Source organism: Sinocyclocheilus rhinocerous, unplaced genomic scaffold (assembly GCF_001515625.1).
Source record: "Sinocyclocheilus rhinocerous isolate Xijiao unplaced genomic scaffold, SAMN03320098_v1.1 scaffold755, whole genome shotgun sequence".
Lineage (NCBI taxonomy): Eukaryota > Metazoa > Chordata > Actinopteri > Cypriniformes > Cyprinidae > Sinocyclocheilus > Sinocyclocheilus rhinocerous.
In genome coordinates, this window is record NW_015659385.1 from 811,572 (window position 1) to 835,314 (window position 23,743).

The 23,743-nt window shown below is 36.2% G+C and overlaps 1 protein-coding gene across 1 annotated transcript in view; it reads left to right on the forward strand.

Annotated features, from left to right (window-relative positions):
* The window catches only part of LOC107723682 (contactin-associated protein-like 5), a 65,983-nt gene that overhangs the window by 25,253 nt on the left and 16,987 nt on the right, over positions 1 to 23,743 (forward strand). Inside the window, exons 4-13 of the mRNA XM_016532393.1 lie at positions 4,670 to 4,817; positions 8,578 to 8,781; positions 9,005 to 9,189; positions 11,043 to 11,186; positions 12,811 to 13,084; positions 15,577 to 15,720; positions 16,630 to 16,801; positions 21,227 to 21,333; positions 21,726 to 21,845; positions 22,709 to 22,909. Of these exons, the coding sequence (XP_016387879.1) occupies positions 4,670 to 4,817; positions 8,578 to 8,781; positions 9,005 to 9,189; positions 11,043 to 11,186; positions 12,811 to 13,084; positions 15,577 to 15,720; positions 16,630 to 16,801; positions 21,227 to 21,333; positions 21,726 to 21,845; positions 22,709 to 22,909 (1,699 nt within the window). The remainder of the gene's footprint in view (positions 1 to 4,669; positions 4,818 to 8,577; positions 8,782 to 9,004; positions 9,190 to 11,042; positions 11,187 to 12,810; positions 13,085 to 15,576; positions 15,721 to 16,629; positions 16,802 to 21,226; positions 21,334 to 21,725; positions 21,846 to 22,708; positions 22,910 to 23,743) is intronic.

Below are 23,743 nucleotides of genomic sequence, written 5' to 3' on the forward strand. Positions count from 1 at the left end.
GTGAACTCGTGAAATTAATACGTGTGGAAAAAAACCTCTCCCTTGTACATAGGCTCTCTGTCCTCTGTGGTGCCTCCTCCTAGCAACAACAATTGCAGCCATCTCAAGCTCAAAATAGTTTAAGACATGCTTTTTTTGGGGCGTTAAATAATGGCGCAGATACCAGTAATTTGAGGTTAGTAAATCACATTGTGTGATTCATTTGAATATTCTCCTCCCATAAATTTTGCATCTGAAAGGAAAACTCCTACAAATGCATTTCAATAAGATCAGGTGCAAAAATAACTGTCCACACCTTTTCAGCGCTAATTCTTTGCTGCTTGTCTTTAGTAAATCCTGACAGTACTATTTTAACGCCAAAAGACGGTTTGCGCTGGCATAAGCTGTTAGTAAAACTGGCCCTTAATGTGCAACCTCTAGTTATTACTGTTTTATTTTTTATGTGAATTTTTGAACAGAATATGTAGTATACATGCCTAGTAGTCCTTAATCAGAAGGGACACACAACCTTTTTTTAACTGATTACACAGTTTTTTTTTTTTTTGGATGTACTCTGCTCAAGACGGCAGATTCTGTGAAATCCTGGCAGTACTTTCAAGCAAATCATAGGATCAATACCACAAAGGTTTCACCTTACGACAGCAAAACTGTTGTTGTGCTTGAATAACTAGAAGGTTCAAAAGTGGCAGACTATGAAGTCTTTGAACTCATTAAGCTTTTATCATTGACACAATTCCGTTTTTTAACTAGTTAGTTCCATTGCACTGAACTATCAAAAGCTACATAAAACAAACTATTATCTCTTTCAATTTCTTATATGCAAGTGCATTATATTTATAAAAAATGTCAGAAAAATTTGCATTTAATCATTCCCCCTATCCATGTGTAAATTCTGTAATACAAACAATATACTGACTTTTAAAGTCACTTGTAATATTTGCTCAATGCTTTAGTATGCAGCAATAAAATAATGCCTTATATTATCATAATTTCAGACCTTTCTCAGCAAAGATATGCTAATAATAGTGAATATTTGTTTAATTAATCAGCATTTTATTTTATTATTTTGATTTTATTTTTAGTTGATTGACAGCCCTAAATAACATTAATTTTTGTTTTTCAGTTCATCTTTATTTGGTTCTCAAGCACTAATCATATGTCTTTGATAATGGGTAGCTAAATCAACTCATTTCTTTCTATGTCCCTATTTCTCTGCCTCCATCTCTCATCCATACCTCTGAGGTCTCACATTACACGGAGGCTTGAGCAGCCCCATAGGCAATCGATAGGAGGGCCCAAGGTTTCGTTAGATTAGCTCACTTAAAGCATGAACCTGGCGGCCCATTTGGGTCCCATAAAGTATAATTGATGTAAAAGTCTGCGACTCATTCAGCCATAGCAGGCCAAAATCAGAATCGCAGAAGAAGTGTGCTAAAATTCACATTGTGCGTGAGTTCTCACTTGGCTCACAGTACACATGCTAGCGACAGCCCTACAGCTTTCAGACAATGATGAAATCGTCACTTGCCATGCCTTCGGATGCGTTTATATATTTTATCCTTTTTCTGCTTCACTGAATGACTGTAAATAAAACACTTATGATGTTTCCTAGTGCAGGCAATGCACATTGGAGACAGAGAGAGAGGGAAGGAAGAGACTCCTTGTCTATCGTCTGGGGACAGTTTTGCTGTCTTAGCTCTCGTTTAAACATGGTCACAGACGCCCTGGGATGCTGTCTATTTCTGACACTCACGGGCCCTCGCTTCTCTGGGGACAGAATGTAATTCATGCTTAGAGTAGGTCAGTGGAAGCTCTATTCAACACTTGGGCAGCTCAGAAACCGCTTTCTGTTGATAAAAAGTTGTAAAACATTCATCAGCCATGTTTATTTTAAAATTATAATATATATAAATTCCTAAAATAGCAAAGTAAAATTTCAAATTTTCATTTAGTTTAAGTTTTTCATCTAAAAATGTATTTTTGATCGTTTCAGTTAAAGGGGTCATATGATGCTGCTAAAAAGAACATTATTTTGTGTATTTGGTGTAATGAAATGTGTTTATGCGGTTTAAGGTTCAAAAAAACATTATTTTTCACATACTGTACATTATTGTTTCTCCTCTATCCCCTGCCTTTCTGAAATGCGTCGATTTTTACAAAGCTTATCGGTCTGAAAAAGCGAGGTGTGCTCTGACTGGCCAGCTATCCAGTGCGTTGTGATTGGACGAATTCCTCAAGCGTGTGACGGAAATGTTACGCCCCTCACATACTGTGATGATGCCCTGTCAGGCCGGAGCGAGCGTGACAGGAAGCCGTGGCTTAGCGTGAGCTGAGGCCGGGCAAGAGTGAGCTGAGGCGGCGGGATTGAGAACGGCGGTCCCGGCGGATCCGATGAAGGAGCGGTGAAAACGGTGAAAGCCGATCCGGTGATCCACAGCACTAAGTTGATGTATTTCCTCCGCGACCAGCACGGATCAGCTCTAGGGATGACGAAGCGGATATCGTCCTCTTTTGGGAGGCCAAACAAAGTAGTTTCGCTTTTACAACGAATTACACAGTGCCTTCACGACGTGGCGGTGGCAACAACAATAATACTACAGCGAGAATAAAAGTTACTCCTTCTTTCTTTGCGTGAACATTTGGGCGGCGTTATGCAAATCTTCCCACATCGTGACGTAGACATGTGGGGGCGTGTTAGAACGAGCCGTTTTAGGTAGGCGTGCTTGACTCTTAACTTTTATAAAGAATATCTCTTTGGATTTGAGACTTTAGTCTTTGCAACTTTACAGATCTTCTTTAAGCACCAAGAGCTTGTAACACTCCAAAGAGAAAGGAAAAATTTTAATCGCATCATATGACCCCTTTAACAATACTGTAATAACCCTGGTTTGCTGTTTGAATGAACTGTCTCCAGTCTTTTATTAGAGACATAGCAAGCACCGACAAGCGTTTTCCTGTCAGATAACAAATACAAAACCCACCCCAGTTGAGCTCATCTTGTGTTGGTTCTTCTTTCTGATGTGAATTCACACTGGTTTCAGGGAAGTGAGGACTGGTGAATCACAGGAGGATGTAACAGTTGCAGACGTAACAGGGCTGATGAAACGGTCCATGGAGAGTCCATGATAACGCCAGCAGTGCATGGGGGCTTAATGAAGGAGGAGGAGGTCTAGCAGGAGTCGATACAGGAATAGAGTTAATGAAGTGTAGAGAGGAGCTGTTTACGTGGGCAGCCTGTAACCGGGGCATCTCCCCGGATCCGATGGGAGCTCCGCTGTGCCCTTGGGCTGAGGTGAGCTGATAGGTAATTGGATGGATGTATTGTTGTTTTCTTTTTTTCACTCTCAGAGGTGGAAAAAGAGAGAGGAAGAAGCAGTCAGGGACAGGATGTTGTTGTCACTGAGTGCTCAAATGAGAGTGTTGGTGATGTAATGACAAATGTGCTCATGTTGATATTGATGCGTTTAACAATGGAAAAAAATATCTAAACCTCTTTAGAAAAGGAGAAAAAATATCATAAAGATTCAACTGTTTTTTTAGTTTGAGTCACCATTCATCCCCAAAAAAAATTACAATTTTAATCATTTTTGAAAAACATTGCATTTTACAATGAAAACAAATACAAAATAGTTGAAATATTCTTCAAAATATATTTGTGTGCACAGAAGAAAGTCATAAAGACATAATTTTTATAATTTTTGGCTGGACTGTTCCTTTAAGAATGGAATCTTTAAAGTAGATCTTCCACTAACTCCAGTGCACTGAGCTTGCTTATCTACAAATGTGCTATCCTTAATACTTTTGGCTAGCGCAATGTTTCTTCTTCCAAGTGTGTCTGCAAGCAAAACAAAACAGGGCCTTGAAAGTCACTAATGTCAGATTATTGTTTTTGCTGGCATCATAACAGCATTTGTGGGCTGCGAGTGGCTCACCAGGGGAGGTGATGATAATGTTGATGTTATTTATCTCAAAGGGACATGGACTAGTCTATCTTTGAAAAAAGTTGACGTTTTCTTCTTGTGATTCATCCATAACCATGTGGTGTTTTGGTCATCGCTTCTCATGTTCCATGCAAGTCTCAACTGTGAAGTGACTCAGATGCAAATTACTGTCAAATTATGAGTGCTAGCAGATGAAAAAGAGTTGACATTTACATAAACTGTTGCGACCTTCAAAACAAATACTGCTCTTTGCATTCAACTGGGTTGACGTATTCATAAATAGCATTTAGTCTGTGGAACATTTCTGAACATTTCTGAACATTTAAGATGTTATAAAATATTATAAGGCACTTTCCAATAATATGGTATAAAATAGGACTTGAAAATGTAATTTTACTTTGTAGTTTTTGTTGTTTGTTTGTTTTAAACCCATGGTTTGTGTGATTTTTTTCCCCAGTAAGAATCAAAATGAAAAATAAATGGACTGTTAATTAATACTGATCATTTTATTAAATTAGTTTTAAAAAGCATAATTTTTATACTAATTATCACTATTACTTTTATTAATCACATGTATAATATACCTAATATACTGTATCTAATACTCACAACAGAAACACATATTTCTGCCTCTAATGCTTCAGAAAACTACTGGGACAACAAAGTGTACCATATTGATGAAAATTAAAAACCATTTTCTTTTTTTCTTTTTTTTTGTCTGTTTACAGAGGATTGTGGGTAATGTGAATCCAGACAGCGTGGTCCACCATAAACTCAGCCAGTCTATCAGAACCCGGTTCCTCCGGTTCGTTCCTCTGGAGTGGAGCCCCAGTGGTCGGGTGGGCCTCAGGGTGGCTGTGTACGGCTGTGCTTACCGTAAGTGAGAGTATTTAATGTTTAAAACAATATTACAAATGACTAGCAGGCATTTTACTTTCTGAGACAACAGTTACCTGTCTTGCATTTATTTTTAGTGATAAGCAGTATTTCTGTGATTAGCTTTACATTTGGAGTTCAGATGTATACAAAAAAGAGGGTGTGGATTTTTACTCAGAAATTGCTAGTAAATTTGGTAACACTTTAGTATAGGGACCAATTCTCACTATTAACTGGTTGCTTATTAGCATGCATTATTAGTATGTTTATTCATACATATAAAGCACGTATTGTATACTGCATGACCATATTCTACATCCCTAACCCTACCCAATACCTAAACTTAACAACTCCCTTACTAACTATTAATAAGCAGCAAATTAGGATTTCACTGAGGCAAAAGTCATAGTTAATGGTTTGTTAATAGTGAGAATTGAACCTTAAAATAATATATGACCTAAAATTTCACAATTAATTGATAAGAAACACCAAGTAATGCATTGAATGAAACATATCAGACAAGCTGAATTAGTATTTTCATGTAAAACATACTCCAATAATATTTGTGGCAGAACTTTAGTGTAGGGACCAATTCTCACTATTAACTAGTTGCTTATTAGCATGCGTATTACTAGCATATTGGTTGTGTATTAACACTTATAAAGCACATATTAATACCTTATTCTGCATGACCATATATTCCCTTAACCTACCCAATACCTAAACTTAACAACTACCTTACTAACTGTTAATAAGCAGTAACTAGGAGTTTATTGAGGGAAAAGTTAATAGTTAGTTAATAGTGAGACCTTAAAATAAAGTTTGACCATCTATGTTTTATTTATAAGTTTGAAAAATAATTTTTACAGTGCAGATTTCCATATTATGCAGTTAATATCTTCTATCATTCCATGAGAGAGCTGTAAAAAGAAAAGAAAAGAAAAGAGTTGCATAAGAAGGATTACTGAAGCATCCTAGATCCGATAGCAGTTCACAGAGCACATTTCCACAGTCTTGGTAATGGGACAATAAAACAGTTGTGACACAGTATATAAGGTGATAACATTACCCATAATTCTTGCTGCAGATCTTCACATGCCCTCTGTCCTTTGTCCTTTTCTAGTCACACAGTATTTTTTTCCAGGTGCTGAATTAAGGTGACACAGATAATTCATTGCATGACAGCGGCAGGTTCACTCCGTTTTCCTCTAAATGAAGGTCATTTGATGACTTTCTTTGATGATACTTTTCCAAAACTGAACAAAGACGTCCAAATATCAGACACTTATCAGTCTGTGTTAGCTAGATAAATAAAAAAATGTCCCTTTAATGATACCGAGATCCTTAAAATGGATCAATTGTTGAATTACTCAGGCATTTATAAAAAGGTCCCACAGTTAACGCCTTCATTATTCTGTGGCATGATCCATGTATTAAACTCAAATTAATGTGTGCTTTGCTGATAAATGCTGCATGAAGAGTCTCAGTTCAGCTGTCTGTGCCACAGACACTTAAAGAATTCACATGCAAATTCCATGACACATCTGAACCATAGACGTCTGATATGATGAATCTATATGCACTGGTCTGACTAATATACACTGAATATAACCTTGAAAGAAGAGCATAAATGTTCTTTTAATTATACATGATTTGATGGCTAGTGCTCACTGGTAGTGCGGTGATTGCACCTAACAGCTCAGATTAATATGAGCTGCATATCACATAATAGGCAACATACTAATGCTAATCAGCCAACTGCTGTGACAGTTGTGAACTCAAGCTGAACCTGAGAACGGTGCAATTCTAGATAAGTGTCATTATCACAACTGCAGGATTGCTATGCCCAGACCACGTCCCTCATAGCTCACAGTATCCTTATTTGACCAAATGGAGCAGTTGCTTATTATTATCAGAAATAGGTCATTATATTCAATGCTGGAGTATATGCGGGCTTTTCTGCTTTGCTTCACTAATCCAAAAAAAGGAGGCATTCATTTTCTATCTATTTTTTAAACTCATTCTTTCGTTCATTTTTCTGTAGGCTGTAGGGTTTTACATCATTATGAGCGCCATTATAACAGTAATTAACTGGAACACTGATAAAGAGATTTCTGCAAAACAACTGTGCATACATGCATGAGACATTTGTGTTTTGATCCTAAGAATATTTAGACTGTTTTGATGGACAAAGAAAAATGATTAAACTTTTGACTTGGAACACTGGTTCACATTGGCTGCATTGCTCAAATGGGTAATAGGGAATTGGGATATAGTAGACGCTTTCTTTCAGGTCAAATGCCAAATTTTGACCATCTAAAGACAAACTTCATTAACTTTCTGAGTCTTGTATAAGGAGAAACGTGAATTCTTCTCTTTTACTTTAGGAAGCTGAACCTCCAGAAAAGAGCTGGTGATCTTTATACTTCATATGGTAATACTTTAATATAGGGACAAATTCTCGCTGTTAGCTAATTGCTTATTAGCATGCCTATTATTAACATATTGGCTGATTATTAGTACTTATAAAGCACATATTCTGCATGACCATATTCTACATCCTTAATCCTACCCAATTTAACAACCCTACGAACTATTATAAGCAGCAAATTAGGAGTTTACTGAAGCAGAATTCGTAGTTAATGGTTTGTTAATAGTGAGAATTGGACCTTAAAAAAATGTGACCCTTTATTTTTTTGATTTCACTGAATAAGTCATGTGAAAATTACCAACACTTCTGTTTTAATACAGAATTGAGTTATGGGCAGCAGCTGATTTCATGTAATGTCATTCAGACACTAGATTTAAACATTAGTGAAACGCTTGATTCACTGAGTTCATCGTCTGTGCTGTGAGCTGTTGAGCCCCATTAACTTGCTTGATTAAAACCTCAATAGGAAAAGGTTCTCCTGTAAGAACTGAACTAAAACCTTCAGAGATGCTCATCATTTTATGATAGCCTCACATTATCTAAGTAGCTCAATTAGTAATCCAGTTGAAAGCTGAAATATGCTACACAACTTCTATATGGATTTTTGTAACAATTTGCAGTCTGGACAAGTCGAGACTAGTCACTGAGAGTTTGAAGATTTTGGGAAGTCAGAGTTGACAGATTTCACAGGAAACTGCGTAGTGTGTGATGGGCACAGATTTTTTGCTTTAGACTATGATTCTATCTATTGTATCAAAAATGAATGATTGTTTAAGCTAATTTTAAAACACACATTGTTCTTATTTGTCATGCATCTCCTAGCAGCGAGGCACATGTTTCTGCACAAGTTTGTTGTATTCAAGTTTGTTGTATTGTATTTTTGTTGTCGTAAAGGTCTTATATTGTGGGATCCTCGTTTATTTTGTGTATGATGTCCAGTTTTTCTTTTTAACTTCAACATCGGCTGATGTATGATGACTAGTGTTTTAAAGTTGTTCATATTTAAAAAGTTGTGTAGTGTATTTTAGCCTTGGGTTACAGAAATTACTTTTTGCTGTTTTTTTTTGTTTGTTTTATTTTGCTGTTAAGTTTGCAAATATGCTGTTTCCTAAAATGTTCCTAACAACAAATTCAAGGCACCTGCAAACCACAGCTTTAGAAGTTTAGTCAATCTCATTTTCATCATGATTTTTGTTGTTACAATAACATTTAATGTGAAATGACTCTCCAATTAATCTATTGTTCTGCATACTGTTATGTTATTTACATTTTGAGTGAAATGAAAATATTTTCAGTGGGTGTTTCATACAAAATCTCATGTGTCAATAGGATCGTATGTGGCTGATTTTGATGGCAGAAGCTCTTTGCTCTACCGATTCAACCAGAAATCTATGAGCACGGTGAAAGATGTTATATCGCTGCGATTTAAGAGTCGACAGGCAGAAGGTGTTTTACTGCATGGAGAAGGCCAGCGAGGAGATTATATCACTCTGGAGCTTCATCGTGGCAGGCTGGCCTTGCATCTAAACCTGGGTGAGTTACAGTACTGGGGGAAGCTAGCGACTTCAAAGGGTTGAAGTATTCAAGTGTTCAATATTTAACCATAGTTACTTTGGAGTGGAGAATATTGATTGACTACAGACTATTGATGGAATTCATAAGAATGCATTATTAAAGAATATATTAATGAATATTCTAATGAATATATGCCGTGTTAGTGGCACATGACTCATGAGAAACCTTTTCTAATTGGCAGATGACAGCAGGGTGAGATCTAGCAGTGCTCGTATGGTGGTCACTCTAGGAAGTCTCCTGGATGATCTGCACTGGCACTCTGTTCTGATCGAACGCTTTAACAAGCAGGTCAACTTCACTTTGGACAGACACACTCAACACTTCAGGACCAAGGGTGATGGAGACTCGCTAGAGGTCGACTATGAGGTTGGTCTCTGGGACCCTGTAATTTCCTCTTTTTTGAAATGACAAGCCTTTGATGCATGAAAGTTGGTGCTTTTAAATAGCAATAGTAAATAAAATAAAATAATCGTAAGTGTCACATGATCCTTCAGAAATTCTGATATGCTGATTTAATGCTCATAATAACATTTAAAAAAAAAAATTATTTCTACCAGTATTTAAAACAGTTACACTGTTTATTATTTTTTATTATTTTCAGGAATCTTTGATGAGTAAAACATGTAAAAGAACAGCATTTATTTGAAATAGTAAAGACATTTATAATGTTACGAAAGAATTCTATCACTTTTGATAAATGTAATACATCCTTGCTGAATAAAAGTATTAATTTATTTTTTTTAAATCTTACTTACCCCAAACATTTGAATGTTTTTGTATATCAAACACACTTATCTGATTTGAAATTGAGTCGAATTAATTCCCACTGTCCAGTCATAATTCATTATTTGAACAAGTAATTGAATAAGTAATTGAACTAACTGGCTAAGCCTTTTGAAGAGGGCAAAAAATATAAGATGCTCCAACCAACAGATGAAAATCAGATGTTTGAGGTAATAATATAAGTAGCACAGGAAAAAAGATTTTATGTATTACAGTATTCTTTTCATCACACAGTTTTGGTTTTCAGGGGGCCTAGGAAACGGATTTTTAAATACCCATGAGGCGCTAGATTTCAAAACCACAAGAGAATACAGTACATTATTGATCATCGAGGGGAACATTGCGAGTTCATAAATCCACTGTGATGGAGTATCTGCCTCCCCTTGTATCACAGATTCTCCAGCTCTCCAGTGGCTGTCCCAGAGCCAGACTTACAATAGAAGTCAAAGGCTAACTGGAGCGCAGCTGATGAGGTGCACCTGAAGTTAATAGCACTATAAAGGCAGCAGTTCACCTCACCTATGAGAGACACCACTGTTCTATGTATGAGTAGTACAAGGTGTCCTCCAGATCCGGGAATGGCATGACATAGCTTGGCTGCCACTGAGACGATGACCGCCTGGCCACAGACTGACCTTTATTTCCCACAGCAGCAAGGACACTGCAGTGGCCTTGTCATGCTTCCTAATTACTTGATCGTCTTGTTCTGTTATATATTTATTTTAAAATGTAAGCCCCTATGATCCTAGTGGTTTTGAATAGGAACTTACTAGTGCCTTCTGTAAAGGCATATCACTGGACTGGATGTTCCCAGTGTCTTTTTAAAGAGAGTATTGTGGACTGATATGCTGTGTAGAAAGAAATGGAAACAGTTTTGCCAAAAATAAATAAATAAATGTTCCAACAAAGAAAAACCTCATCTTAAACATTCAAAATAGTTTGAAACTGCCCCGCGGCTGAGCAGCACAGCAGAGTAAATGATGGAAAAATAAATTCTGGACTGTATCCATAATTTTTTTACAACCATGTCAGATTCTCCATACGTGAGATGACGCTTAACAGAAAGAGGCTCAAACAGCATAACAATGATCCTTCACAGAATCTACAACTAAAAGGCTGAGAAATTTCATATTTGGAAAAGCCAAGTCAGGTCCTGACCTTAAACCCACTGAAATGTTGTGGCATGACCTGAACCAAAGACTGTGTGCTAAGCTAGTCCCAAGACAATGGTTTATTCTATGGCAGCCTTTGAGGAATATACAACATTTCTCTTTATATATCGAATTTTGTATATACATACAATATATGTAGTGGCATTAATCCATCTTTTCAATTTAGAATATAGCTAGAAATGGAAAGCAAGCACATTTGAAGTTTTATTCATGATTATATATGTTTTGAAATTAGATATATGTTTTATTCATTCTCTAAAACAGCTAAGCTTTGGTGGGATCCCACTGCCAGGTAAACCAGGAACCTTCATTCGACGCAACTTTCATGGTTGCATGGAGAACCTCTACTACAATGGAGTGAACGTTATCGACTTGGCGAAAAGGAGAAAACCTCAGATATACAGTGTGGTAAGCATTTGGTTTATTATGAGACATGGGTTCTAAACTTGTGATGTTGTGATCCACTTACTCAAATGTAATGCTTCAGTTGTACTGCATGTATTATAATATGTCTTGAGTCCAGACATATTACTTCTGCCACTTCAGTATCAGCAGGAATCTTTAAAGGTGTGCACAAACTGTGCCGAGTTTTCTCAGCAATTTCACAAATCATGTTTTTCTGTCACATTTGAGTTCCCTCTTCCCGCTAAAACTTAATAACCACAAACAACCTGGATTTTATGTTTCTAAACGAAACATGGCTAGAAGACAGCTGTAGTGCAACGGTCCTCACTGAAACAGCCCCTCCTAACTTTACTTTCATGAGTGTTTGCAGGACTGTTAGGAGAGGTGGAGGTGTAGCTGCTCTATTTAAATGTGCTATACAAATAAACTTGCCTTGCCTTGCCTTGCCTAAAAAGCTTCTTGTTAGAAATGATCACATCACATTCCTGTCTATTTCTCTAAATCAAAATGACAAGACAACCACGACTCCATCACTTCAGAGGAGGGATGACTGGTATTCGTCTAGCTCTGTAAAATACAAGCACGTGTTCTCGTTACACAGCTTAAGGCTGTCAGGTTGGAGAAGGTCTGCTGAGGCCTCAGTTCAGCAGTCTGGCGTCTGTACAGCCCTGTGGCACAGGGATCAATGAGGTGTTCACCTCACACTGCAGTAACCTTTTCACGCCTACGTGAGCTTCTGTCCTGCGGATGTGCTCTCTGTGCTTCTGTTGCTCTCCGTGGAGCTGCGCTGGTGACATTTATCCAGACCGCCTGCTGCCTTTGTGGGTTTAGCCTGTCTGGCTCTCAGCCTCTCCAATTCTCTTGTAACCCTTCAGCTTGTTTTCTCTTTTCCTCTTTTTTCTTTGACATAATCTCTTGTGTTACCAGCTTTCTCAGTTGCATCTCATTTTTCACATTTCAGCAATGGCATGACACTTATTTTTAGTAAGTTCTTCAACTGCATATATACAATGACTTAAATGCACCTTTTCTATGATGAGCATGTTCTAATATCTGTATTAAAATTATTTTTAAAGTGCATAATTACAAAAATGAAAATATTTTAAAACTTGCTTTGCTGCTTATGAATATATGAATAGTAAAACCACAGTTGAATAAACAGTGGAAGATAGGGAAATATATATAATGATATACAGTGATATTTCGTGAAAAAATGCAAATATGCATTTGTATAAGATGTATTCAAGATGAAAAGTAAAATGTTATTTCTTTTTACTTGATAATTACACAAAAATACACTTTTAGGGTCATTAAAATGAAACTTTTCTTAAAAATGGAATACATTTCATTAGAAGTAGTGAATTTCTAAAAATGTAGCCTATGTTTTAAATTATATTTTTAAATGAGATTTCAATTTCTTTATTGTGAACAGTGAATATATCTTTTAACTCCATGGTTTTGGCTTCAGCAATGACATCTGACATTGGCATAAATTTACTGATTGCCTTGTGTGTGATCAGCTACAGTAGATATGCAATTGTATAATTTGTACCGATGCTGCATTGCCATTTGGTCATTCCCTGCTTGCATGTAAACTGATGCTTTGGTGTTGTCCCTTCTCTCACAGGGCAACGTGACCTTTTCCTGCTCGGAACCACAGCTGGTAGCCGCCACATTTCAGAGCTCCAGCAGCAGCTTTCTGTCGCTGCCAGCACCTGCACAGATCCTGGAGGGCTTTTCGGTGCGCCTGCAGTTTCGCACCTGGAACCCTGATGGCCTGCTGCTGTCCAGTCCGCTGATCTCTGGTCAGGAGCCCCGTTACCTGATTTTGCAGATCAGCAGTGGGCGTCTCCATCTCACACACCAGACATCAGCGCTGAAGATGTCAGAAGTGTCAGCTGGTGAGGAGACCCTTTCTGCTCTTCTGCAGCTTGACTTTAAATGCCATTTCTCTCAAATATACAGTTGAAGTAGTTGAATTGAGGGTTCTTGGTGGACTAACCCTGCTGAAAAGGCATTTTAAACCAGCTTAAGTTAGTTTGCTGGTCTTAGTCAGTGTCCAAGACATAGTTAGCCATGGTCACAAGTCCTTCATAAGCAGCATAGTTCAATGTTTCAGTGTTTCCCATAGTTCCAACAAAGTTGTGTGGTTGAACACCATTTCACAACCAGTGGTTAGAAGTATAGCTAAGCAAGCTAACATGCAGTGCAATATCTATATTTGTTATTACATTCTGTATATATTTACATTCTATGTACAGTGGTGGCCAAAATTATTAGAACACCTGACAGATCTGAAAATATTGACCCTTTTTTGCCTCCAAAACATGATTTCATTTCGTAATGTTCATGAAACATGCAGATGGTTGCTCTGAGCACAACGAATATCAGATGAAGTGAGTCGTACTGTTTTTATCCACTTTAAACTTTAATATCTGGTATGTCCACCTTTTGCAGCAATTACAGCAGCGCATCTCTCTGGCATAGTGTCAATATATTTCCTGAGAAATTCAACACTAATGTTATCCCATGTCTTCTGCAACTCAAGCCAAAGGCTTTCCTTTGAATGTACAATAGATCTGTCCAGTTTATTTTCCAACTCGCCCCAAATTTGCTCGATGGGGTTGGACCCGGACTTTGAGGGGCCAGTCCATCATTTTCAATGTTCCAGCAGATTCCTTCCGTCTCAGGTAGTTCCAGCAATAGTTCATTTTATGGGTATTGTAATGGCAAATTCAACAAAAACAACTGAAACTGTTCTAATAATTTTGGCCACCACTGTATAATTTCTCCAACGCTGCTACTATGGTAGTTATGCAAAGAGATGGCTGGTCTGTTGGTTGGTTTTAGAGGGGTTTTGGCTTCAGAACAAGCAAAAAACCCCAGCTTGGTCAGGCTGGGAGACCAGTTTAAACTAGCTAAGACCAGAAAGCCCATTTTTTTCCAGTAAGGAGAGTAAACCTGTAAAACTAGTAGTAGTAGTCAACAAACCTAGTCACTTTTGTTTGCTAAATCATGTAATTGATATAGCATAGTCTTTTTAACATTCATTCTTTAGCTCAACAATTTAACATGCACCAGGCAAATTGTAAAAGGTATAAAGCTTCAGCAAGTGACACAGAAACGCAGCTGTGATCAAATGGTAGAGCTGTCACTTTTATCCAGGCATGACACACTCTAGCCACTGAAATTACTGCTTTGAAGGAGTCCAATTGGAAATGCTGCTCAGATTCAGCAATTACGTGCGCATAGCGATCAAGAGTATAAATGTCTCTCTTTTTCAATTCAGCCAGCCTGGCAATGCAAAGACTTCCTATTACTTACACAGCACAGAATTGCATGCTTTTTCTCTGGTCCTCTTCTCACCAATGAGATGCATGAGCAAAACAAAGGCATTTGTATAAAAGTCACTACTTACAGCTTATCTTATCACCCACAAGGCAATAACGTCAGTTTTATTTTTTGTTCAGCATTCTGGACAATGCTGGTCTAAACAAGATTAGTGTCTGAGACAGACAGTTGTGTGTTTCAGTCTAGTGAGGAAACCTGATGTTCGCAGAGGCGGACAAAGTACTCTACTCCATTACTTGAGTGAAAGTACAGATACTACTGGTCAAATATTACTCCATTACAAGTAAAAGTTGTAAAGACAGATTTTTAGATTTTTACTAAAAGTACAGAAGTACTTGCTTTTAAAAGTACTTAAGTACCAAAAGTAAATTTCCTTTTTGTGTACTTAAGTACAATACTCAAGTAAATGTACTTAGTTACTGTCCGACTCTGGATGTTCGACAACAATCGACACGCGGTAGGGTGGAGGAGGGCGCTCTCCATCTGTTGTGCAGGGCCAGTCTGTGTTAGAGCGGCTGTTTTATCCTACCTGAAACCAAATTTTTTTGGTCTAACTCGCGTCATAGAAGTGCTGGCTGAAATAGAGAGTGTTGTAATTACCGGAATAGAAGAAGTGAAGCGCTTGAGCTCAAACAACAAACAGATGGCTGGCACAGGGGAGACTGTAGACACACAGCGGCCGCACACAGCTTGGGCGCCCTTCACATGTAATGGCCAGAATTAATTAAATCAAACCTCAAAGAGAATTTTCCCTTTGGGGACAGGGGGTGGGGGCAGTTTTTTGCCAGGAGATTTGTTTTTGGCACTTTTGTATTATCATATTGAATTTTCTGTTTCATCATGGCTTTGTTTTGTGTGAGAGTTGATGGTTCACATATTGATTGTTGTCTTGGATGACTTTACAGTATGTGTGTGGTTTGTTTGACATTGTAATATGGTTTATATATGACCATATAATGCTGCATGTTGCACTAAAAGGCGTTTAATGTCCATATATGGTCACTGTGTTTATTAAACAGTATATGGCCTTTTCGATTGACAGGTCAGAGGGTGAATGATGGTTTGTGGCATTCAGTCAGTCTCAACGCTAGAGGTCTGCAGATCATTATGACCCTGGACAGTGAGCCCGCATCCACCATCCAGCTGAAGAGCTACCTGGAACCAAAAGACAAACACTACTTTGGAGGTAAAATAGTGAACAAATATTTTCAGAAAGGGCAAAAAAGATCATTACAGTTACAGTTGGGGTCAGATTAGGTATTTGCATTCAAAACTTTGATTATGCCATTCTGTTGTTCAGTTGCCACTAATTAAAATATGTATATATATATATATATATATATGAAAGATCACAAAGGTGACATTTAAATTAAAAATAAAAATAAAAATATAAAGCAGCATATAAGAGCTGGCATCGTTTTAGTACTTATATACAATCACAGTATTTATTCATTTTTTGAATTAGCTTTTATTTTTATACTTTCAGTTTTGGTTTTAATTTTGGTTTTAGGTTTTAGTAATCTTGTTATGAGCTTTTGTCCCTTATATTAGTTTTTGGCAGTTTTTTATATTTCTATTACATTCATTTTATTAAATTACATTTTTTATTTCATTTTATTTCAGTTTTAATTTTAAAATATTTTTATTTAAACTAGTTTTATTTCAGTTAGTTGCCAAGGCAGCATTTTTAATTCTCTGATATTTATATTTTATAAATTGTATTTTATTTCACCTTTGTCAATTAAAACTTTTTTTACAATTATTTTTTTTTACTTTTACCATTAAGTTATTATGTATTCAATTTATGTAATGTATAAAATATTAAATGCAACATATACAAATCTATAATAGCAATATTTTGATGTTTTTTAAATCTAGAATTTTGTTGATGTTGATTGACAGGTCAATGTCAGTCAAGACATAGAACATGATGATGTGTGGAGGCCTTCAAAGTAAAATTGGAAAAATATAAATTACTTTTTGGTGTGTGTGAGAGTGTCTGTTAGTTTCATTTTTGAAGCACTTTTTTTTTTTTAGATTTATTGCTTTTAACATCCATACCTACAGTCAGGTGTATTTTCATCAATTCTTTCAGGATGTCCTATATCCCAGAACGACTCCAGCTGCTTGAATCCCACAATGGCCTTTCAAGGCTGCATCCGGCTCATCCTTGTCAACAACCAACCTGTTGATCTTCTGTCAGTCCAGCAAGGTCATCTAGGAAACTACAATCAGCTACAGTTTGACTTATGTGGCATTCGTGACAGGTGCGGTTTTCCTCACTGAGTCGAACATATGCCTGATATATATTTCTGTTGCTGTTTTACGTTTGTCTACCACAAAATATCCACTGGTTTTCATTTTATTCATGATACCTTGGAAACTTGAACATGTCAGAGCTGTTCTTTGTCATTAAGGCCCAGGGTCATGCTGGCTGAGCTGGACTATCGGCAGAGCCCTAATTAGAACTGGGGGAAGTTCATTTGTACTTTCATTTAGGTTTGCGGCCAGCTAACAAGCTCAGTGCTGCGTTTTGCACTTCTTCTCATTACCACATACTGGAATCAGAGGCCTCATCGACCCAGAGCTGCATGACCCCTGCTGTCCCCCAGGTCTACTGTGGTCCTGCTTTAAGGAAGAGAGATTTCTACTCTTGTCTCCTTATTTACTTTCTTTTGAGTAAACAAGATAAATGCCAACAATGGATAATGATATATTCGGTTATAGATCTGTTGGAGACTAAGAGGATGTACACTGTTGTTCAAAAGTTTGTTTTTTTTCTCTTTTACTCTAAGTCTCTTATGCTCACCAAGTCTACATTTATTTCATCAAAAACAGTAATACTGTGAAATATTCTTAGAATTTAAAATACATTTTTAATAAATTTCCATTATAACATACAGTATTTTTAAAATGTATTTATAATAAATTATCAATGTTAATTATCAGTTATTTTTGGTGGAATTCTTTAGAAGAATAGAAAGTTCAAAGAACATCGTTTATTCGAAGTACAAGTATTTTGTAACATATGTTTTTACATTTTTGTCACTTTTAATCAGTTTAATGTGTCCTTGCTGAATAAAGGTATTAAATTATTTTAAAAAAAATCTTATACCCAAACTTCTGAACTGTAGTGTCAAATAGTATTATCTACAATATTCAACATAATTATCCTAAAAGATTCTACAGAAAACGTTATTTATTAACTTAAACCTGAGTTATTATTAAAATCAGATTGCTGATTAAAGGAATAGTTCACTAAAAAATCAAAATGCTCACAACACACAACAGAACTTGAATTGGCCTGAAAGGATAAGGAATTTACTGAATTGCAGTCTACAGAATTTCCACACAGGTAATGCATTCTGGGAAATGAAGAGTTCTTCCACCATAGACACAAAAATTAATTTATTAAATATGATGAAATATATAAATTAAATACAAATTTCTGTAGGTTGTATTTTAATTTTATACATGCATGTCTTTGAATTTCAGTTCATTTTAATTCTACTTCCTTACATTCAAAATGCAGTTCAGAAACAAGCCTGAAACTATCCTTTAATTCAGACATTATTCAGTTCTAACCTGGGAACAATATTCTCACCTCATAGTATATTTTTTGCAGTATTCAAAAGCACCATAATTGCTCCACTTTAACCGGCTCACCGTACTGGCTTCTATTCAGTCTCTCAGTGTGTTTTTATTTGGTGGCAGGGACATGTCCCACTGGCTTGTCTGTACAGCAGGATTTTATTAATAGTGAACTTGTATGAACATGACAAGACCCCTCCATCAGTGGCAAGTCTAAATCATTCATGAGCAGCTGTCATAGTCTGAGGGCCTCCGCTGTGAGCTATGTGACAGTTTTTGTGAGCCTGCCGGAGGGCGAATGCTCCCGGCTGCTAGACTGAACCTTTCCTCCGTCTCCGTCCCCTCTGTATGCAGCCTCAGACTGCGTCTCTGATAATCAAGTGCCAAAATAACTGACCCCTGCAACGCTTTGCCCTCTTTTGGGTTTTGGATATTGTCAAAGAGAGCTTCTCCATGGAGACAAATTAGTTTTTTTGTCTAGCGCTTATATTTTCAAACTTAATGAAGCCTCAGTGGAAGACATCCATTTCTTTATTTTAATGATGTAGTCCTTATTTTGTCTGAAGGTGGTGACATGGGAAACGGTTTCAGGTGAGGTATCTGCAAATGAGCTCCATGAGCTTATCAGAACTAGTTTGGCTTTCACATAAAAACAGTGTAGAGGAATTACTAACTAAAGTATCAATGTTATAACTCATAATTCTGTTTCAGTTGTTAATAATATAAAATATAGTTGTATATATTTATAAAGATGTTTTCTCCCTCCCCACATAATACCTCAATGTATTTTCTTAGTAACATTTGGTTTATTTCAGGGGTTTTCACCTGATATCATGGGAATTATTTTATTCTACTGACAGCAATTTTTAATCTCAGATACGCTGTCTATATATATATATATATATATATATATATTAACTCATTAACCTCAATAAATTTGACAGCGTATCTGACAGCGTAAGTGATTTTTATAATATCACTTAATATTTACACAGTATAAATAGTATTCTATACGTGTACTGATTTAGTAAGTAATAATTTTATGTATGAAACTACACTACTGCTCACAATTTGGGGTTGGTAAGAATTATTTTATTTATTTATTTATTTATTTATTTTTTGCTTTTTTGTCTCTTATGTTCACCAAGTCTGCATTTATTTGTAAATGATTACAATTTAAAGTAACAATTTTCTATTTGAATATATTTTAAATGTAATTTATTCCTGTGATGGAAAAGCTACTTTTTTTTAGCACCCATTACTCAACTTTTCAGCATCACATGATCCTTCAGAATTCATTCTAATAGGCTGATTTGCTGCTCAAGAAACATTTCTTATTGTTATCACAGTTAAAAACGATTGTGCTGCTTAATTTGTTTGTGGAAACCCTCAAACTTTTTTTAATCAGGATTCTTTAATGAGTAGAAATTTAAAAGAACAGCCACTTTTGATGGTAAGTGTTATTGAATGGTAGTATATAGCTGCCTTTATATTTGAAAAATTCAAGGGTATCATCATGTCTTAGCATCTGTTTGAAAACCCCAAAGTAACTTCCTCAATATTGCTGCGTGTCTCCTTGATGATAAGGTTATTTATTTTCATATCACAATTATGTTATAATTCCCTTAAATTCTGATGTATGTGTTAGTTCTCCTTTGATTTATGTCTCCATATTACCGTTCTGGCTTTATGTTGCTAATAATATTAATACTGTTCTAAATGTTTAATGTTACTGAAGTATTAAAGTGACTGTTATGTGGTTTAATGGGACTTATATGACCAGTTAAAAATAAAATCACGAATGGAGATCGGCTGTCCATCACTCACTGAAAACACACACAGTGCGTCCTGTTTTTTCCACATCACAAACCTTACAACAAATTTTCAGGTCATCGACTTTTACTTTTGACAATGTCTCCCTTACCAGAAACCTCTATCAGTAAAATTTCACAGGGCGGTTTATTGCTGCAGAGCAGTTCTGCACATTGGTTGGCATAATTTTATGGTCCAGCAAAACCTTTTTCCAAGCATGACTAGAGATAGCAAAGAGGTAATGAAATCATCACCTGAAACAGTATCCAGCCTGCAGTTGACTCTGCCTGTAGTGGTTAATGGCTGTTTGAATGGCTGTATTGTACGTGGAGGCCTCGTAAAGTGGGCTCTTCAGGGACCAGGCGTGCAAACTGAGCTCTGTGAAATAATATATGCAGGCCTAAAAGGCTGGTAATTGTGAAAGTTAAGCAGACAAATTAATGCGCTATTAATCAACGTGTCTCCAGCAAGCATATCAATTTTTGTATGTCTTTGTGTTAGTTTATCGACAGGCAAGACTTCCCTACACTGAAGAAAACAAAGGCTCATCTAGCTCTGTTACTGACGAAAACAGATGGATGAAATGAGCTGAAATTTGCTGAATCAAGTTCTAAATTCTAAACTTTGTTCATGTACATTCATGTATTCTGTACAGGGTTAAAATGACATTTCATGATATCCAGGACTACACTGAATGCTTCTTTTGTGTAAGCTTTTAGCTTTAGTTTATTTTGTTCTTTCATTTGTAAAAGGTTCCCTTTGTTAGAGATTATGAAACATCATGACTTTGTGCTTTTCATAGAAAAGCAAATAAATTCTTGAAAAGGAAATTAATTTTCTGCAGGCAAGCGACAGTCACATCAGCCCTGTCTCTGATACTCCCCTCACACAGATTCACATATTAATTTTACCCTTTCTAAATTAGATCCAGCTGCACTTGGTATAAAATAATCTGTCAAAAGCCCAATGATTCTCTTGATTTAACAGACTGTTTGATGCCGTCTGAGCAGTGAGACCACATTAAGGTCTATTTCAATGCCGGCAACAGACAACTTAATTGTATGCTGACACTCATTCAGTCTCAGAAAATTGATTTTGACTTGAGATAGACATGTAGTAGGTTCTCTGTCGTCTGAGGACTTTCATTCAAAATGAGCCTGTTAAAAATAAATGCTGACTGCTTATATTCTGTTTCAAAGCGCATTGTAATCCTTAGTCACACTTGGTTTATTCTCATTTTTTACTGTATACTTGAACTAAATGTTTACCTATCTCTTTTTATATGACAGGTGTCTGCATAATTTTTGTGAGCATGGCAGCCGGTGTTCCCAGACGTGGTCGTCTTTCTCCTGTGATTGCACTGGTACAGGATACAGTGGAGCTACGTGCCATAACTGTAGGTCTGCACAATGGATTCCTACATTTCAAACACACTTACTGTTCATTTATTATGTATTGTTCACTGTCAAAATTCCCTTAGGATTATTTGAATTTGAGTTTACGCTTTGAAAACATGCACACAGTACAAACACTAACATGACATACCGTGCATGCATTATCAAATACTCTATCAAATTTTTAGGAAGCTTTGATCCTTTATTTACAAATCTGTGTTTTTTGCTCAAAGTCTGTTTTTAACAGGAATCATCTTTACATAATTTTTGCTAAAAGTACAGACATCTAGACAGCACTGTTTTATACAGAAGATCCAAACAATGTCCTTGATCTTGTTTGTGAAATGTTTCAGGTGCTTTGATGAAATTTAGTATTCTCTGTTTGAATTCTTAGCCGTATATGAAGCTTCATGTGAACACTACAGGCTTGCTGGAAGCACTTCTGGATATTTCTCGGTAGATCCTGATGGAAGTGGCCCTCTTGATCCTATTCAGGTCTACTGTAATATTACAGGTGGGTTATTTCTTTCCGCCCCCAGCTCAAATGTTAGATTTGATCAAACTGTTATATCTTTCATATGTATTTTACTCAGTTTAAAAGTCATGTATTTACAGGGTCAAATATTTGTAGGTACTAAATTCACCCTAGGCTGGAAGATTGTGTATTGTTCATTTTCAGTATTGTGGCTTAAATAAAGCATATGTTTCATATAATATTATATAGATCGCCTTTTCTCTTTCCGTTTTGTTTTCAAACTCAGTGATCAGATTCAATAATTAATATATGTAAATCTAAAGAGTGATTTTGAATAAGCAGCGAATCTGGTTAATTTCTGATATTTTTGTTTTGGGTAGTAGAAGTTCTGAATGGCCAGTAACTTAATTTATTAGGGAATAAAAAAAAAAATTCAAAACCTGATTATAAAATAAATACATTTGCAATTTAATTGTGAAACTATATTCTTTGAGCTGTGGTATATGCTTGAATAGACATTATAGACAGTCACAGTGCTGTGCCACTGGGGCAGCCCAAGGCACAGCACTGTCATCTCTTTGTCTTGTTTACTTCAAATGAATGTCTTGGTATGCAACTCCCTGTGTTTTATTTTACTTCATCTGTCTGTCCATATGTCTCATTACCTGTTAGAATCTATAAAATAATTTATTTTAATTTATTTTATTTTATTTTATTTTATTTTATTTTATTTTATTTTATTTTATTTTATTATACTTGGAAATGTTACCTGCATCTGCATACTGCATTTGTTGGAAAGACATTATATATCCCATTTTATAATGGTAAAAAGACACTCATTTGTTTTGTACCTTTTACGTGCCCTGTAATGTTGGAATAATGCAGAGCATCAAATGTTTCAGGGAGCAAAGTGTGGACAGTGGTTCGTCACAACAGCTCGAATGCAGTCAGAGTACGAGGCTCTACACTGCAGAAGCCACATGTGGGATGGTTTAATTATAGCGCCTCATCTGAACAGCTGAAGGCCCTGGTGTCTCTGTCAGAACACTGTGAGCAGAGAATCGCCTACCACTGCAGAAGATCACGGCTGTTTAACCCCTGGGGTAAGTACTGGCCTTAGTCTCTCAGTGCTTAGGTATGTATCAATACTGAAAGATCAATTCATGCTAGATTTACAAGACTGATTTTGTTAGGTACTAAATACTAGCATTTTGGTCTGTCAAAGCATCATGACAATAAATGTAGACAGACACTTTTTATGAAGTGCGTTACTAGAAAAATTTGCCATGCAAAAAGATTCGCTACATTAGCATCTCACCAAACGTATGTGAGAAAGGTCATAATGGTCATCTAGTGTCTGCAGGAAGGAAGAGAGAGAGATTATGAAAAGCTGTTATTTCAGTTTTGGCAGCTCTTGGAGGGAGTCATGTGCAGTTTTCCTCAGTTTATGAAAAATTGATGTAGCTCCGTTCCCCTGAGGCAGATATCATGTCACTGCAGACTATAAACAAGATTATTATTCCCTACCTATTGTATCATAAAAATGTGGGGGGTTTTTTCTCTCTCTCTGTCTCTCTCTTCTGGTCCAGCTGGGGTCAACGAATAGCATAATTATTTTTTATTGCTTTTTGAAACACTGGTTTCTTTCTGTCCCTCTTGCCTTTTAAAAATGTGTTATCTTAGTTATAAATCAGGTAATATAGGCAAATGTCTTGGTCACTTATTCACAATTGAATGAAAACAAATCATGCAATTATATGAATTGAACATGCCATGTAACTATATTTCTCAAACAATATTTATTTTTAAGGTTTTTATCAGTCTTCTTCTTCTTCTTCTTCTTCTTCTTATTATTATTATTATTATTATTATTATTACAGCTATTACAGCTATTATTATTATTATTATTATTATTATTATTATTATTATTATTATTA